General features: G+C 39.5%; 1 protein-coding gene across 8 annotated transcripts in view; it reads right to left on the reverse strand.

Annotated features, from left to right (window-relative positions):
• The window catches only part of kaznb (kazrin, periplakin interacting protein b), a 107,078-nt gene that overhangs the window by 24,566 nt on the left and 65,694 nt on the right, over window positions 1–16,818 (reverse strand). For 7 of the 8 annotated variants that reach the window (XR_009673868.1, XM_061043080.1, XM_061043081.1 and 4 more), the window contains one exon: window positions 4,337–4,444. Coding sequence is in view for 7 of the 8 variants with exons in the window: in XM_061043080.1 (XP_060899063.1) it covers window positions 4,337–4,444 (108 nt within the window). In the remaining variant the exon portion in view is untranslated. Of the gene's footprint in view, window positions 1–285; window positions 549–4,336; window positions 4,445–16,818 lie in introns of those variants that run through there. The other variant, XM_061043083.1, reaches the window with a different exon arrangement.

The following is a 16,818-nucleotide window of genomic DNA, read 5'->3' on the forward strand; positions in this document are numbered from 1 at the left end:
GACATCTTTCTGATTAAAAAAGGACTTGATTTCCCCAATAAATATAGCGTGGCAGAGGCTTGACCTTCCATCACTGTATGAATCCCATTCAATGTCAAACATTGATAGTTTAAGTTAGATTTTTTTGGGTTCGCCATTCAAATTCCTTTCACACAAACAACGCAGGCAATCACACACACATATGCACTTGAGCCTACTCGCACACACTAATGACACGTTTATGTGTGCGAGTGCACACCCAAGCAACATCTCCCGACGCCACTATCGCCCCCCTCTGTCACTCACCGGCCTTCCCCTCCTCCTTCTCGGACCTCATGTCCTCCTCGGCACAGGCTCCGCTTGACTCCACTGTCAACTGTGGTGTGAGCTCTCATAGCAGGTGGGAAAAAACAGGAACACACACTTCATACACTCACACACACACACAACACATGTAGACTTACAGATCAGTGCACGCACCTTTCAAACCAACATACTGACGGCACCAACACAGCCGGCCGCTCCCAGCCCTGCTAGCTGAGGCTCCACCCAGACAGGTTACCAGGAAGTCATGTTTCTCTCCCGCCCCCCCCCCCCCCCCCCCCCCCCCCCCCCCCCCCCCCCCCCCCAGAGCTGCTTGGTTACATTTCCTGCTCCTTTTCTCTCTGTCTGTTCTCTGTTTTTTCTTTCTTTCTTCTCCACTTTCTATGTACCTGTTTAGTGACACGCCCTGCAGCATCGAGGACAACTTTCACCCCATGCCCACTACTGCTTCCCCCCCTCTCTAGAGTACAGACGAGAGGGGGAGGGGAAAACAAACTGCACCTCAGGCCTCAGGTAATAAAGCCGGTGAGTCAGTGGAGCTCTCACTCCACCTGATGGCCGAGAGCAAGCAGAGGAGGGCGAGATCAATTACGTTGAACAGAGAACAATAAAGCACCTTACCGTATGTTTAAAAGTCATGCACTCCCTCTGAGCCCATACAGTCTTTGTAGCCCACACAAGTTTACATTAGACGCTTCCTGAAATCTGGATGTGTGCTTCAACCAGGAGAGATAGGATTGCACATTTAGTATTAAAATGCTGCAAGTGTAACATTTGTATAACCACGTTGAAAAATGGACCAGGAAGGAGGACTGATGTGAGGTTCATCCTTAGCTCTACACTTCAAGATTGGATAATTAGTAAGAACTTTCCTGTGTTATCTTTTACCCCTCTTCTGTCTGGCAGGGCAGTCTGTGTCAGAACTGATGGGAATTTGGCCGTGTGTGGACACAGTTACAGAGGTCCGGTTTGCCTCACAGGGCTCTTAGGGCTTGAAACCCTCAGGCAGGTACAGGTGGTACGAGAAAAACAGATAGGGACGCAGCAGAATTAATTCAGCCTTTAGACCTTGGCTGCATATAAACTTATAATGGATTTTTTTTTTTGTTTATGAGCAGAAGAGTGACACAACTAGCATACTAAAAGAAAAGTGCAAGCTTAATGTGTTTGAGTTTGTGTACAAAAGAGAAAGATGCGTTGAACCTTTTTTCATTTAAAGACAAGACGCCAGCTCAGAGCGGGGGGGGGGGGGGGGGGGGGGGGTTTGTGCTGCCTGTCAGAGGTTGACACTCAGTGTTTTAGCTCCCTCTGAAGATCAGAAGCGCCCTAACCAGATACTTGTCACATGAGGCAATGGATCTGTCAATCACACACTGACACCTCAAGGATTACTGTCACGTTTCTGACTTGTTTCTGTCTGACTGATGCAAGCTGAGACAACAAATCAAACAATACCTCTTTTACAGATGATTTCAAACCTCATTAGAAGGCAACGCATACATAGTAAGGGCATGTTTATGGGCATCAATGTAGTATTAACAGCCAACACATCTTATTGAGACAAATAGTGTTATTACTCTGGCTAATTATAACCACTTATATTGACATAGAGTCTCATCATATTCTTTGAATAAGAAATACTTGACCAAATGTAGCCCATCATAATTCCAAGGTCATGCTGTAGCCTGCCTCTCAGCTACACTGAAGCTCTTTCACAGCGTTGCTTTTAACCTGACAGTTCCTCAGTCTGAAATTTTCCACTCCTCTGTGTCCTTATTCTGTGGCTTAACTCTCTGTATCACTATGTCATTCATTTGCTTTGCTCACATTAAAGCCAGAAGAAATCCTAAAAGCCTTCTTTTTTTCTCTCTCCCTCTGCTGTACTGCACTCGCTTCTTTCAGTTGCACACGGTTGACCTGTCAGTCTGCATTATCAGTGCTGGGGAGTGTTGATAGAGAGCCGGGACAGAGCAGCATTAAAATATTAGCTAGCCTTGAGAGAGAAGAGGAGGTGGAAGGGGGGAAAAAAGAAAAAAAGAAAAAAGAGACAGAAAGCAGAAGTGATGGGCTCGGGGAGAGGAATAGGCGGAGAATGAGTGACTGAGGTCACCACTGTCGCTGCACATTGTTGATGAAAATGACATGAGGCTTGTCTAATAGCCACTGAGCCTGCTCTGTCATATACAAGGGGCTGTAGTGGATGAAAGGATTGGAATAGCAATTATGACCCAGGCTCTCTGGTACGGTATCAGTTTGAGAACAAAGGAGAGTAACAGCAGTCAAAGTGACAAGAAAAGGACACAGACACAAAGCCCACAGATCAAGCAACAATATACAAGCGATCATTGGACTTTATGATCAATAACTCCTGTGGTAGGTATTATTACAGGCTGGTCACTTCGATTACTTCAGAAGAGAGAGACTATTATCTAGAGCCATCACAGGCCTCTCTGTAAAACACTCAGAACCATCCAAAGCACATGGTCTGAAGTGCAAGCAGAATTGTATTCAGGGCACTTTTAAACCTGTTTTGATAGGTGAACATCTCAAAATCTTGACACAAAGTCAAAAATATATTGAACCATTGTCTTTAAACCAGATTTTTGTTGGTCTATGACAAAGTTATTTTCAGTTGAGATGTGCCACCAAGCACCACACCATTTGGGGGAATTGGGGAAAGTACATTTATGTTTTTACACAATGGAGGCACCTGGGGTTGAAAATGATCACCTTTGTTTAGAGGATAGCAATAGCCCTTTAAACATTGACGGATCGAGGCAAGATATTAACACTGGTCACACCTTGTCTGCAGTGTGTAAAGGTGCTGTGCCGCTGATCTGCCATAGGAGGTAACAGAAGGTAACAGGGACAAGAAGGTGGCAATGAATAATGTTTGAGCTGGCAGGGTGTAATTGTGTAATTGTCATGTGTAGTACCCAAAGTAAAAAAAAAAAGTCTAAATGTTAGTATGGGAGTTCAAATATTTACATCACCTGTAATTAAAGGAAATGTTTTTGGTGCATTTATTTTTCATGGTTCAGTGTTTGGTTTGCTGTGTATCTATTTGAACACATCACAGCACAGCTGAACACCTGCATTATTGGTTGAGACTGCAGATACTGTGAATGTCTCAATCCATTTACTATTGAGACTAATACACACAGACTGCAGACAGGGTCTTTAAGCAATGCCTTGGATTTTTTTTCGACATGATTGTCTTTTTAATTACCTTGACAGCAAATACTCTGTTTGAGTTCAGACAAAGTCATGATCTGACAGTGGAGTTTGCTGCTCTATCTTTTTCTAGTCAATCAAGCTCGCCCAGCGACTATCCCTCTCCCTGTCTTCTATCAATTAAACAAGAAATTATCCAGATAGTTTGTCAAATAAGATGGTGTTACTTTAAATTGAATCAAAATGACAACGTATGACTCGAATGGGTGTATTGGTCTACACATTCCAGAGTACACAAGTCAGAAACAAAAGCCTGATTTTGTCATCATTTGAGCATTACCGGCTGCGTGCCACTTGAAAAAAGAATTTTTGCCAGTCAATCATTTCACTAGTCCTTTCCCAGAGAATGATGTCAGTCATTTTTGTCATAGCGAGACTGTCAGTAAGTTAATTATCAATAACGACAAGCTATAAAGTTGTAGTTCAAATTATAAAATGAACAGGCTCAACTGAAATTATTACCAAGGTTCATCCGAATGTGACATCCTGGTGCCGCACCTACTCGCAGTGATTCAATAATTACACTTAATTATTGATGTACAGCTTGTAAATCAATTCTCTCAGTCTTATTTCCAAACATGTGACAGCACATGTTATTGAGCCTGAGGGGAACTGTGAGCCCCCACTGACCAGGAACCCAGAGCTGCCATCATGTTTTCTCACACGCTCAGCCAACGCAGACCTCTGCTCCAGTGTGAACCTCCCAGTCGAGCTGACAGCTCTGTGTCTTTTAACTGCCAAGATAAATCACCATGCACACTTCCTGCTGTCACCAAGGCAACACGAGCAACACACGTACCTTTGCCTAGCGAGCAGTCTGGAGTGCCAAAGTCCATCAGGCTGGATATCTCTGTTGGGTAGCACATGTCTGTCACCATTGTCTTCTGTCTGTGATGCACTGATGGATCTGCAGGGGAGACAAATGAAGGTTCACAACATGTTTATTCTCTCATCAAAACTCTATCCATATACACACAGTCAGGTTCTTCTAATATGTTAGGATCGTACTAAAACACTGTAGCCGTGTTAGCGTCAGCAGGACTGTCATATCAGGCCATTAATTCTGACAGGATGTCAGTTCAGCACACACTCCAGAGCTTTTAGAGGATACAAATATGAATTTCTCTAAGAAATCACAGCAGTTGTGATACGCATTTCAAAGAAAATAAAAAACACACCACAGTAAGTATGATGTAATTCAATAATACTTAATTCTTTTTTTAACTGTTCAGCTACTGTTTTACTCCTTTTTGCCTTTTTTTTACGCTTTCCCTCTTTCACACCCTTTCCACGTTCTCAAATTTAATCTCCCCACAAATAAAATCCTTCCATTTATATGATCTCACTACACTTCACTGACCCATTTTTGCACTCTATACATTCAGCTAATGACACTTATCAAGGGCTTCAATTAAGCTCCAGTGACTGAGGCTCATCTATTCAACATTTTCTCTCCCCTCACTTAGTCATTTCTGTGCGGAGTTCAAGATGAAAATGGATTGAAGAAGCACAAATGAATCAGGGTCCCTCTGTCTTTCCTCACCTTTTCTTCATGTTTTACCTTCATGAGTAAAGCTATGATGCAAAATATGAGATAGGTCATTAGAGGCAGCGACCTCCTCACTCAGCCAGGGACTCCTTTTTGAAGCAGATACCAGCATTTCCTCTCGAAGAGAGTTTAAGATCTAAAGTCCTCAAACTCAAAGTATTCTGCTGATTTTATGCATCATTCCTCGAGGTCTAAAAATTGGATTTTATGATACATAGAGGCATCGCAGCACCGTCTATAAACAGGTAAATGTTTAAATGAAATATCTTTCCTCAGGTGCCTGTTAAGAAGCAGCCATCAGCTGAATCTGCACATTTTGACAGTTTCAATTTCATGATCGCATGGTATTTATCCAGATTACTGACCTTCTTCTCCCTTTTCCCCTCGCCTGTCCTCCTGACCTGTCAATAACTGTTTAGGTGTTGTTAAGCTGACCTTTTCTGTAGGCTTTAATATGGAGATTGGACAGCAGGCGCGCTCATGCCCGGTTGCTCTGAGGCTGCTTTACTTAGCGGCAACAGTAATGAGAGGAAGAGGGAGACGGACAGGATGAGGGTGCTGGCAGAGGGACAAATTAAGAAACAATCTGTTCCAGCACTTAGTTGAAAGTGACAACGCTTTATGCACTTAAAAATAAAAATGTCAATACATAAAGTTACGGCCACAACATAAGGACTGTTTTAACTGGAAGCAACATTTTGTCACTGTTAAATGAGCAGCATTTCAATCAGAAAAGTTAACAATGTTTGCAGTACATTTGAATATTTGTGTCCTTTTCACTTTTCCTCCTAAGGGAGGTTTTTGATTAGGACCATTGTATTTCAAGGGGAAAACAGCCTGTCACCGTGTATGTGTCAGTGCTGTAAAGCATGTGAATGTGCCCTGGAGAGGTGTATCTGTGGGAGTGGGCAGTATATCTGCCGCCTCATTTTTCCTGATTGAAGTTCTGCCTAGAGAGGCCAAAGGTTAAAGAAATGATGAGGTCAAGCTGTGCAGGTCTGTGCCCTTTCTGGATTCAAACCAGGCAGAAATAAACTGAATTGTAGAAAAAAGATTTTTGCTGGTGTATCTGTAAATGTCTCTCTAGCTAGATGCCTCTGCAGGGGCAGGCTGTTTTGACTGACAACTGAGCCAGTGGTCTGATAAAGTGACAAGCTATACCAGTGAAATATATGTGTTTGAAATTCATGTTTTTCTCTCCATCAGATGGGACTAAATCAACATGGACTGTCTTCAAAATAGGGTAGGTCACTTTATACATTTAAACTGTCTTATCTGATGGGTAACTGTATATAAACCTTAATCAATAGACCTTGTTTTTTACTGACAATTTGTCATGTCACACTCACATCATTAACTATTTGCAGGTTATCTTGTTGGTGACTATTAATGGGTTTCTCAATAGTTACGTGTCACTAAGTTCCCACCCTGAGATAAAAAATGTTTTAATGGTTCTTAGATCTTCTTCTGTTTATCCATTTTAATCTGCATTTTCACCTACCAATTAAGTTACATACAAATTGTAATTACATTTGATTGTTTGTTTAAAAACTAACATCTTTAGCCAGTTGGTAGGTAGTCACTTTTGTGCTTGAAGCAGACATTTTCTTTAATGTGCTTCTTTAGCTAAATGCAAAAAGGAAAACAAAATAAATAATTTATAGAGCAGATCCATATGACTTTTACCAAAAGATGTGCTTTTTTCAGTTGAGCTGCAAAGTGTCAGCATAAATCTTTCAGAAATTATAGAGACTTCCTTGCAAGCAACAGGGGGAAAAGCACAGTCCTCACAGGGGAAAACAACCACTAGTTATTAATGAGAATATTCTGCGTAGAGTGTGTGACCGCAGAAACACCCCCAAGTGTGGTAGGAAGTCGGAGAGAGGCTAATCAAACATCTGACACAACTTCCCTGCCTGAGTCTCAGCAGAGGGAGGCAAACAACATGTTTGTGTCATGATGGAAACAGGAGACAAACACTCTGTGGGAGGCAGAGTGGGTATTCAAGCAGAAACAGGAGGAAACTATCATCTGTGTGCAGACAGCTTATTATTGCCCACCCTCCACCAACCTTTAATTACACTGGTATTCAGTCTGTCATGCAGGCGACACACACACATTCATCCCTGTATCAGTCATCACACTGGACAGGATGAGGACATCACCATGCCACTGTGGAGTCACATCACCCTGAAATCCAGCCCTGCTGAATACAACGCGGTATTTAGTGTTGTACTCTGAGAAAAACCTGTGAAGGTACCATTTAAAAAGAAAAACGACACAAGCTGGAAATATGCTGTAATTACCAGGACATGAATGTGAGTAGGCTAGATTTGAGAGGTGATTGACGATCATAGTCCTTACTGAACAAAAACTCTGAAGGTTTTTAGTCTGTGTTTGGGGCAGAGGGTGTCAGTGTTGATTGAAGGTTGTGCTGCAGATTTAAGTGCAGCAATTAGACTAAAGTAGATCTGAACTCACTAGGTGCCCTTGGTGGCCATTCTTCTCTGTCATAAAACTCAGGGCAAGGCTCAAATGCTTTCATAAAATTGTACTGTTGTGTTCCTGGTTTTACAGATGATAAATGCAGAGAAACTGGGATTGTCACAGGTAAATTTGAACTATAAATTCTCTGAATGTTAGTCTAAGACGCATTCTGATGGTAGCTAATACCTATCCAACAATAATGTTAGCATTCAGCCACTTCCTAGGTTACATTAGCGAACATTTGCTAATCTAGCCATCATACTTTACCATACTTTAGGAATTGTATGTGAGGCCTTTCCTACTGAACTAAATGATAGAAGTAAATGTAAGGTTGTCACTTCCTATCTGTAGCCTTGTGCTAAATTTAACTGCTGGTTGACTATAGCTAATAGTTATTAAAAAATGTGTCTAAACGTGAAATATGGCCCAATGTCCCTATTACTGTTCATTGTCTTGTTTTGTTTTTGCTGCTGAAGTAGGGAAATGATAATGATTGGTTCGTTTACTACATCAAAATAAAACGTGACACGTCTGAAGGTCATTATAACAGTATTTGGGTTTCCCTGATGATAACATTAAAAATGGCTGCCATGTGGGTATATGGTCAAGAGCTGAAGTAACACAGTGACATAAAAAAAAAGGAGTTGAGATGTCGTGCTGAGAACAGGCTGTCATAAACTGAAAGTGCAAAGCCCTGCAGAATTTAACCATTTCTCTGTGGTACAGTGTAATTATTCCCCATTAGGATGACAATAACCATAGTGTTCACATTTCTATTATTTCCTCTCATGCATTTAAATTGGCACAGCATAATGTGAGGAGGAATTTGAAACTCTATCTAAATGGAATTTCACAGCAGCGGCGACAGTGAATGAATTAACAAAGCTAAATGATGTGAAGCCTTTTTGGTTTCTAACCTTTGGCATCAACTGATCCAGAAAACCTTGTTTGGTTACACAAGATAACTGGATTGAGTTAGCTTGTGATGTTCAAAAATCTCATAAGGGAGGCTCCTGATCCCTGACCCTAAGGGACACGCACACAAGTCACTTCTGGTATTATCAGGGACAGACACATGGGTCACATTGAAATCCCTTCACACAGAACACCGACACGACACTTTGTATCGCCTATGGTAGCTATCAAAATCAGTGTTCGACTCGGATGGGAAAATAAATAAATCTTCTATATGATGGAGCCTGACATGAAATCATAAAAACTGCGAACAAAATGTTGTGTTATACCAAAAAAAAAAGACAAATAGAGGCATCCTTTAACACAGGTTGTAAACGTGTCTTATAATTATTTAACAACAGAGGCGAAATACATTGAGGGAAAGCTTACTTAGTATTCAATGCACTTCTCACACCACAGGAAAAAGCAACAGATAAATTTCTCCTCGGGGACAGATTGTAAGTGAAACTTTATGCTATATATCGAAGGTCGAGCTGTCACATCTCTATTAAACGACCAAAACATGGAGCCAAACACTGCTGGAAAATGTCATTCCCCTAACATTTTTCCCTGCCCGGGGCTGAAAACTTACTGTCTATTAATCTGTGTTTATAATCATAGGTGACACAGGGAATCAATACTCGCAGCACTCACACAACATTAAGCCTGAGAGGCTGCTCCAAGGCTGCTGTGATCCATAGCCTCTGGATGCTGTTTGGGTGCTGCATTAAGAGCACAACAGCAGCCTGCCCCGAGGAAACATGCAAAAAAACAAGAACCTTCAGGGACACATCCATTACATCAATGAGGAGAAAATGCTTGAGGTAGATGAGTGTCCAGGTTTGCCAGTGTTAGAGCCAATGTTGTTCAACTTGGAGCAGTCTATAGTTTGGTCGCATTTATCCCACTCTAAATATTTCTGTGTGAAAGGGCAATATGAAGGAAAAATTTAAAAATGAAAACATAGCGAGTTCGAGCATGCTGAGGGGCACTCACAAGCCTCATAAAGCCCTGTTTAGTGTTGTTAAACTGTAACTGCAGAACTTTCATTCGAGGACAAATTGTTGGGTGTTAGGAAAAATATATTGTGTGATAAAAAGGTTTCCATAGAATTCACCTTTAGGATGGATTTTGCCATTGCATCTTGCAAACACTTAGCAAATTACACAGTTGTACAGTTTTATGGCAATTGTTGATTATGATCACATTTTCTGATTTGTCAGTTATTGAATTACTTTGTATTTACATTAAAAAGCATGTTAGTAAGGATGTTAGTTATTAGGTACTTAAAGAGAAATATTGTGTTGGACATGTTTTTGTCTAAAGTGAAAACAAATTAGGTAAAAATTTAAAAAGGCTTTCCTTTTTGTAAATCTATTGTGAAGATAATTGATCAATAACAGACATTACAAGGTGTCCCCTAACGTAACTGTATCAATTTATGGACATGACTAACAAGTGCTGTTTTCAACCTGAAACTATTCACACTGAAAGGCAATGAACTTATCAACTATTGAGTTGGTTTATTATGACCATGAATTGAGTGTGATTAATTGGACATTTCCCAGCACCCTCAATGGTTACCATCATGTCTATAAAGTATAAGGTGTGGACACAACTTTGGCACAGGTACTGTAGTAGCATACATTCCACATTTAATGTTTTTTTTTTTCTTTTTTGTTTTGACATGTATTTGAGTTTTTACATTTTACAAAAAATACATTTTAATACATTTAACAATATATATATATATATAAAAGAAAATCCACATGTAATGTTATGCAGACCAAATAGTAAGTTTATTTTCAATTTAATTTGACAATAAAAATGTATGAAAATTAGGTGATTGAACATAACATCAGCTATTTTCAAGATTGACAGTTGTTGTTGATTTCCTACATTCCCCTAAACAGTTGGGAATAAATATTGTACAAAACTTCTCCAACATTTCTATGATAAGGGAAATTTTGTATACTTAGACAAGGTATTTTTTGAAAGAGTATCATTTGTGTCACTACTTCAGAATCACACACCTCACATGCAGAAAAAAAAAAAAAAACAGCGCTCGGCTTTGTGATCGAACTGATCTGTGCCAGTATACTGATACCGAAACAGCTGAAGGGCTCAAGTGAGCAGAAACTACTTCACTTGATTATTTATAACAATTCCATCAGGAAAACAAGGTTGTGGGTTTAATGCCTAACCTCGGGGTCACTATGGAGGATGTAGTTATGAATCCTTCCATAAGACTACTATGATGATCTGTGATGGCAGTAATCGCATTGGGGAAATGTCCTGCTACGCTACGGTAGGAGACTAGAGCTTAAGGATAAGCATTTTGTGCACAACAATAACAAAAAACCACATCATCATCATCATCATGTACTGATAAAGGACAGCCCGTCAGGTATTCATAATCATTACTGTGGTTTGCAAAAAAATGTTTAATTTATTAAGTTTTATAAAACAAATGTTTCTGTAACTGTGTAGGATAAGCTACTGCCAGTGGTGCTGTAGATAATCCAACAGCCTCTTGGATGAACACTAGAGCCAGTTTAATGTGCAGCTGGTTCAGTATATATAGTCTGTCATGCATGGGCTGCAAATACACAAAATATAAACAACATCAGGTCCGATTAATTTCTCTAGACAACTCGGGTTTTGGACACCAGACAGATTTTTTAAATATATATATATATAAAATAACGTTTATAATTGTAACATCGCCAAATGCCTGAGGAATGAAAGCTGCATCAGAGATGCCAAGGAAAAGATTTACATTAAATTAAATTGAAGGAAATAATCTAAAGGGTATAAATCAAATTATATTCCCTGTCATTTCTTAAATGTCATATATGCTGCAACATCTTCACAGTTACACTTTATGCCCGATGGACACAAATTTGTAATCATATGTATAAACACACAAACACAACACCCAAAGATACACACTATATCCCTCTCTCACTCACACGCCACATGCAACACACAGATGTGAGTTTGAACAGACAAACACACACAGAATTTACAGCTCATCTTGTTGATACTGAGGGTCACAGCTGGTCACAGGGCATCATCTGCCCTGCCAGGACCCAGAGGCTTTGCCGGACAAGGGAAGCCAGATGATGGAGGATTTAAAGTGAAGATTAAGCAGAAAATCTGCCTGGAAGAAATCCAGCACTGACAGAACCTCGAAAAATTCCTCCAGCTCCTTGTTCCAACGCCTTTCCTTCCTTTAGTAAATGCTCGGATGATGGCAGCAGTAGAAGTCGAGGGATGGCTCTTTAAAATTGTCCCAGTGTGTACGGACATTTGGAAAATGTGAGTAGTTCAGCTGAACTCTTTCCTCGTACAGGCCTGGGAATTGATTAACACTCTTTTCACAGATGCCAGTTCCACCACACCCATCCCAGCTGCCTTTGTAAGATCCAAGAAGGACAAACGTTGTTCTGGACAGAGGACGCCTGAAGATCATCTAACTCACGACAGCTAAAGGAGGAGTCGTGATTGCATCATTTGTTTTTTAAATCTAAATAAGGCTTTGAAATAACAGCTCCAAACCCCCACAAATTGACATATTCTTCTGACTCATGCTCAGGCTAGCTCAAATGCTGCACAATGTTGTATTTGTGTGTTCTAGGTTGTAATTGTACAAAAACAGGGTATCTGAAAATTGCAGTCATTTAATTTCTTCTTAATCGATCACCAACTAAAACAAAACACAATCTATAGTAGCCTACAATTCAACATAAAACCATATTTCAAAGGACTACAACATATTTGATAAATCATAAGCTACTGTTAAACAACAACAGCTATGTATATCCTAGCTAACCCTACTGTACAAGATGTGAATTCCTTATGTTAGCTATTGTAACTTTCATGCTACCTATCTCTTTTCACACTACCAAAGGGAAATATTATTTCTGAGCGAATTTGTAGCTAAGAGTTATACTGTAACTAGAAAGTTTCAGAATGCTACAATTGCTTTCTAGCAATAGCATAATATGTTGTTTACAGATGATCACTGTTCATAGTCCTTTTTGTTGGATGTTAATGTATAATAATTTATTGGATATCATTATTTTCCATCACTTAATACCTCCAGGGACACAGCAGTATGCAATTTTAACAGTGTTAGGTTCCACTTTGAGAGGAAATAGCTGTTGTGTGAATATAACATTGAAGGAAAAATGAAGGACTCCACGGGGGGGGGAACAGAGCTCCAAATCTTGCTGGAAGCCTTCAATACACAACAATCTGACCAGTTGGTGTGTCACTGTGTTGTGCAATGTGTTTCTTCTCCCCCCTTTTCATAATTCTGCCCTCTGTCATCATACTTTTAATGTTTTTGTGAAGCATTTTGAATTGCCTTGTTGCTTAATGTTGCTGTATAAATAACCTGTGCCTTGCCTTGGTATCAGTGGTTTGGAAAACGAGCACAACCACTTTCTGTGAAAGTAGCTGCAGTATAATATTTAAGGCATAGTTTGAACTTTGAAGTGGTGACCATGAGGGAAGCTGGGTAAACGGTTGAATAATAGAACTTTGCCTACCATGTTCACTGGGCTTGGACAAGCCAGCTACTGATGGAGGGAAAGAATCATCTAAGCAAGAAGCCGCTGTGTCAGCTCTACCAGCTCTACCAGCTAACACTTCAAACAGAATGAAACATCACCTGTGGTGTTCAACAATTCATTGTGCTGTACACACCTGGAACACAATACAAAACACATTCAAACTCAATACAATGGTTACCATGGGTCAATTTAAAAACTTGATCACAGCTCACTGTACTCATGAGTGTAAATGTTATTAACTGTAGTTACCTGCTTACTGCTTATTCTTCTGGTCTTATAATCTATGTATTTTGTCTTTGTTGTTATTTGTCTTTTTTGTCTCTTATTCGTTTTAATTGTACTCTCGACGTCATTGTAAATGAGGGCTTGCCCTCAATGATTTCTCGAGAATAACTAAAGGTAAAATGAAAATGAAATACAGTAAGCTTAACTCAAACATAGCAACTATATCTCAGCTGGAGCCAAAATAACAGTCAAATCAGATGGCAATGTGTTTTATTGATTTTAAAAGATACTACTGTGCTGTGACATATCTTGCTCTTGTTATAAATAGCACTTGCCTGCTAGAGTTGCCACTAGTGCCTATAACAGATGCTAATTGCAGGAGAAAAGCAGAGAGAACACAAAAGACACGCTGTGTTCCTGTGTTCATCAAGCACTACAGGAAAAAAAACACATTTCTGCAATCTTGGAACCAACAACAAAGTCTGGAGCTATTAGTCAAAAGTTGTCGTCTTGCTGTAATGATGCAAAAACTGGCAGAAACACAATGCATCTGGGAGTTTGAGAGATGTAAAGAAAGGCCTATATGGTAAACAACTTCACTTCAGAATCAGTGAGACATCCTTTTTTTGTAAAACTATGATTGTATCAGGTATACCTGCACAAAAATAAACACATAAATACAGTTGATTGAATTATCTGGTATTATTGGATTTGGTATTAAAACATGCTAGCTTCTATTTCTGTACCAGCAGGGGGGATGAATACATGAATGTCTGATTCAGATTCAGATAGAGCATACTTGATTTTCCCAGAGGGTAAACTTGTCTGGGGTCTTGATATTTAACTGAAGATTATCCCCAACTGTAAGAAGAATTGTGAATACAATTACTGTAATTCAAAACAGGATAAATCAAACATCAGCTAATAAATCTACTCATGTAAAACACACCACATGTCAGCACTTAACACTTCAATCATGTCCAATCCACTTAACAACTGTTTCGTCAAATGGCCCTAAAAACATATTGTGCAACCGCTGTGGTCAACAACCTCATCTTCAGATTAAGTACTTTGATTGCCGTGAGATTAATAATATGCAACACTGAGGGAACCAAAGTTTTCACAGTAGGACTTTTACACCAAAACTGCACGTGGACATTATGCAGAGTGATGCTAAATATTACCCATGAAAAGAGCAGCTGTGCTATTTCAGTCTGCATTCTGTAAAAGGTATCGAAGTTATACTAAACTTAAGCTGAACCCCAAAAAAGTGCATCCAATGAGATTGCGGTCCAGAGAAATATGGTGTCAAAATTAAGTTTGGGCAAATAAACATGAGCCTTGAACATCCTTAGCAGCAGCTTTGTGCCGTTTTATTCCAAAAACTACTGTCTTGCGCTTACAAAACATTGTAAAGAGATTTAAGCTTATCTTAGAACCACACAGAAAAGAAAAGAGGCCCCAACAACAGTGTCCTGTGTTTGAAGACTGATCCTAAGGGTGAGGTATTACTTGACTGACTTCCTCACAGACTTATTGGCAGATAAAAACAAAGCTAAGTGACTAAAATTAAAGCATATCTATAATGCATGGATATAACATATATAAAATATAAAGTAAATCATTGCTTGTGTCATTATAGCTTTCGACAACTGTTAGCAGTCATGTTAGCGCCGCAGGCAGCTGGTTCATGAGGTTTGGTGTAAAATTACATTATTTAACCTTTCTTAACACTGCTCCTCATCACTCACATTACTACACTTGCGTTGCATAATAAGCTTTAGGGATGTACAGTATGAGAGTGTGAAAGACAGTCACTTTGTTATCCACAAAGGAAGAAATACACCACAGAAAGCTACATCCCTGTTCTGCAGTGATGAATTGCCCAATTGGGTCGGCAAGTTTTACAGTAATGGTGAAATATTAAAAAAAAGATAAATGACCCAGTAAGCTATCCTCACCATGACTTCTACTCACATAGTGTTACACTAGATGCTACAATCTTTAAGGTCATTGCCTTCCTCCTGCAACACCTTACATTTCTATGGGAGCCTGAATCAGCTTTTTGCTTTGAACGGCTCTGACTAATGTCTGAGAGCAGGCCCAATCTCAAGAAAAGACTTGACCACTCACTCCTCTTCGACCGCATCAGAGAGCAGCAAAGAGATGAGTTTTTTTGTGCAGCAGAGAATCCACTTTGAAAATCTAATCCTCCTCCTCTCCTTCTCTGTCAAAGCTTCAGCCCACATAAGACTGTAATTAGTGGGATAGCAGTGGAAGTGCTAATTAGCATCTCAGCTAAGTTTTAACTTAACCACAGTATTTCATGCACATGTCATACGCATACCACAAAACTGGGTTTTACTTCTTTGCACAGTGTACTTCACACATCAACCAATTACTGAAGATTTCTACACCTGCAACTACAGTGTTGGCATTTGGTTTTTTATAATGAAGACTTCCACTCAGTTTCAGTTTGTTGAGAGAAATAATGTCCCCAATTTCTCTTACAACGTCTCCCTCTTTTCTTAGATCCCATTTAACATGGCAGATGGCTGCCTTTATGCAATGATAACTTTAGAAAAAACACAGACTGAAAGTAGCTCGTGCATAATGGTAGCTGCAATTTACTTGAAAAAATGTTGAATGGTAATGCATGGTTATTACAGTATTACAACGACTATTCTTAGACCAATGATAAACATGTCAGATGTAAGTGATTAAGATGAGACCAATCCATTGCTGAACCTGAAGAAGCTTCTCTTTGACAATAAACTTTCTATCAGGGTGAATTCTTCCGGAGAAGTTAATTATGGTTGTCAGCAGGATGTGAGAACAAAAAAAAAAAAAATCATAATTATTCACAGATAAAGTAGTCGTCTTATTTATTGTGTGTAAAAAAACAAGGGGACTTCAGATTCCAGCAAACTTTTATATTCCCTTGTTATGTTTGAAAATGTTTTATCGTGTGACTGATTTAAAGTCTTACCACCAAAACCTTGTGTTGAAAACAAACCAACCAACCAATTCAACTGACCAGTACAGAATACAGATTTATGATCAAGGAAATCCTTGGGATCAGAATAGGTTCAGGTAACATAGTAGCAGTATTGTAGAGAATGATATAATCAAACTGTACAGTCTTCAGTTATTTTAGAACAACAGGTAAGCTACAGAGTTAGTTACCTCCCAACACTGGCAATAAATAGAAGTACATGCTAAGAAATGTGAGCATCTCCTCTTAGAGTATTCACCGCATCATCACTGCAATTAAATGCCATCTAAAAATAAGCCATCTCCAGCTTTGTGTGAGCAAATATATTTGAGTAATCAATGCTGTTGGAAACACAAATCTTACGAAGGAGAAAGGCAAGCCTGCACAACTAAGCTAATGCTCCCCAACAGCAGTATAGGCCTTTTTGTGAGATCAAATTGTGAAGAACAGTGAAGTAGACTAATGTGAAATTTTTATGTCCAAGTTGAAAG

The sequence above is a fragment of the Labrus mixtus genome, chromosome 7 (assembly GCF_963584025.1).
Source record: "Labrus mixtus chromosome 7, fLabMix1.1, whole genome shotgun sequence".
In the NCBI taxonomy this organism is placed as follows: Eukaryota; Metazoa; Chordata; class Actinopteri; order Labriformes; family Labridae; genus Labrus; species Labrus mixtus.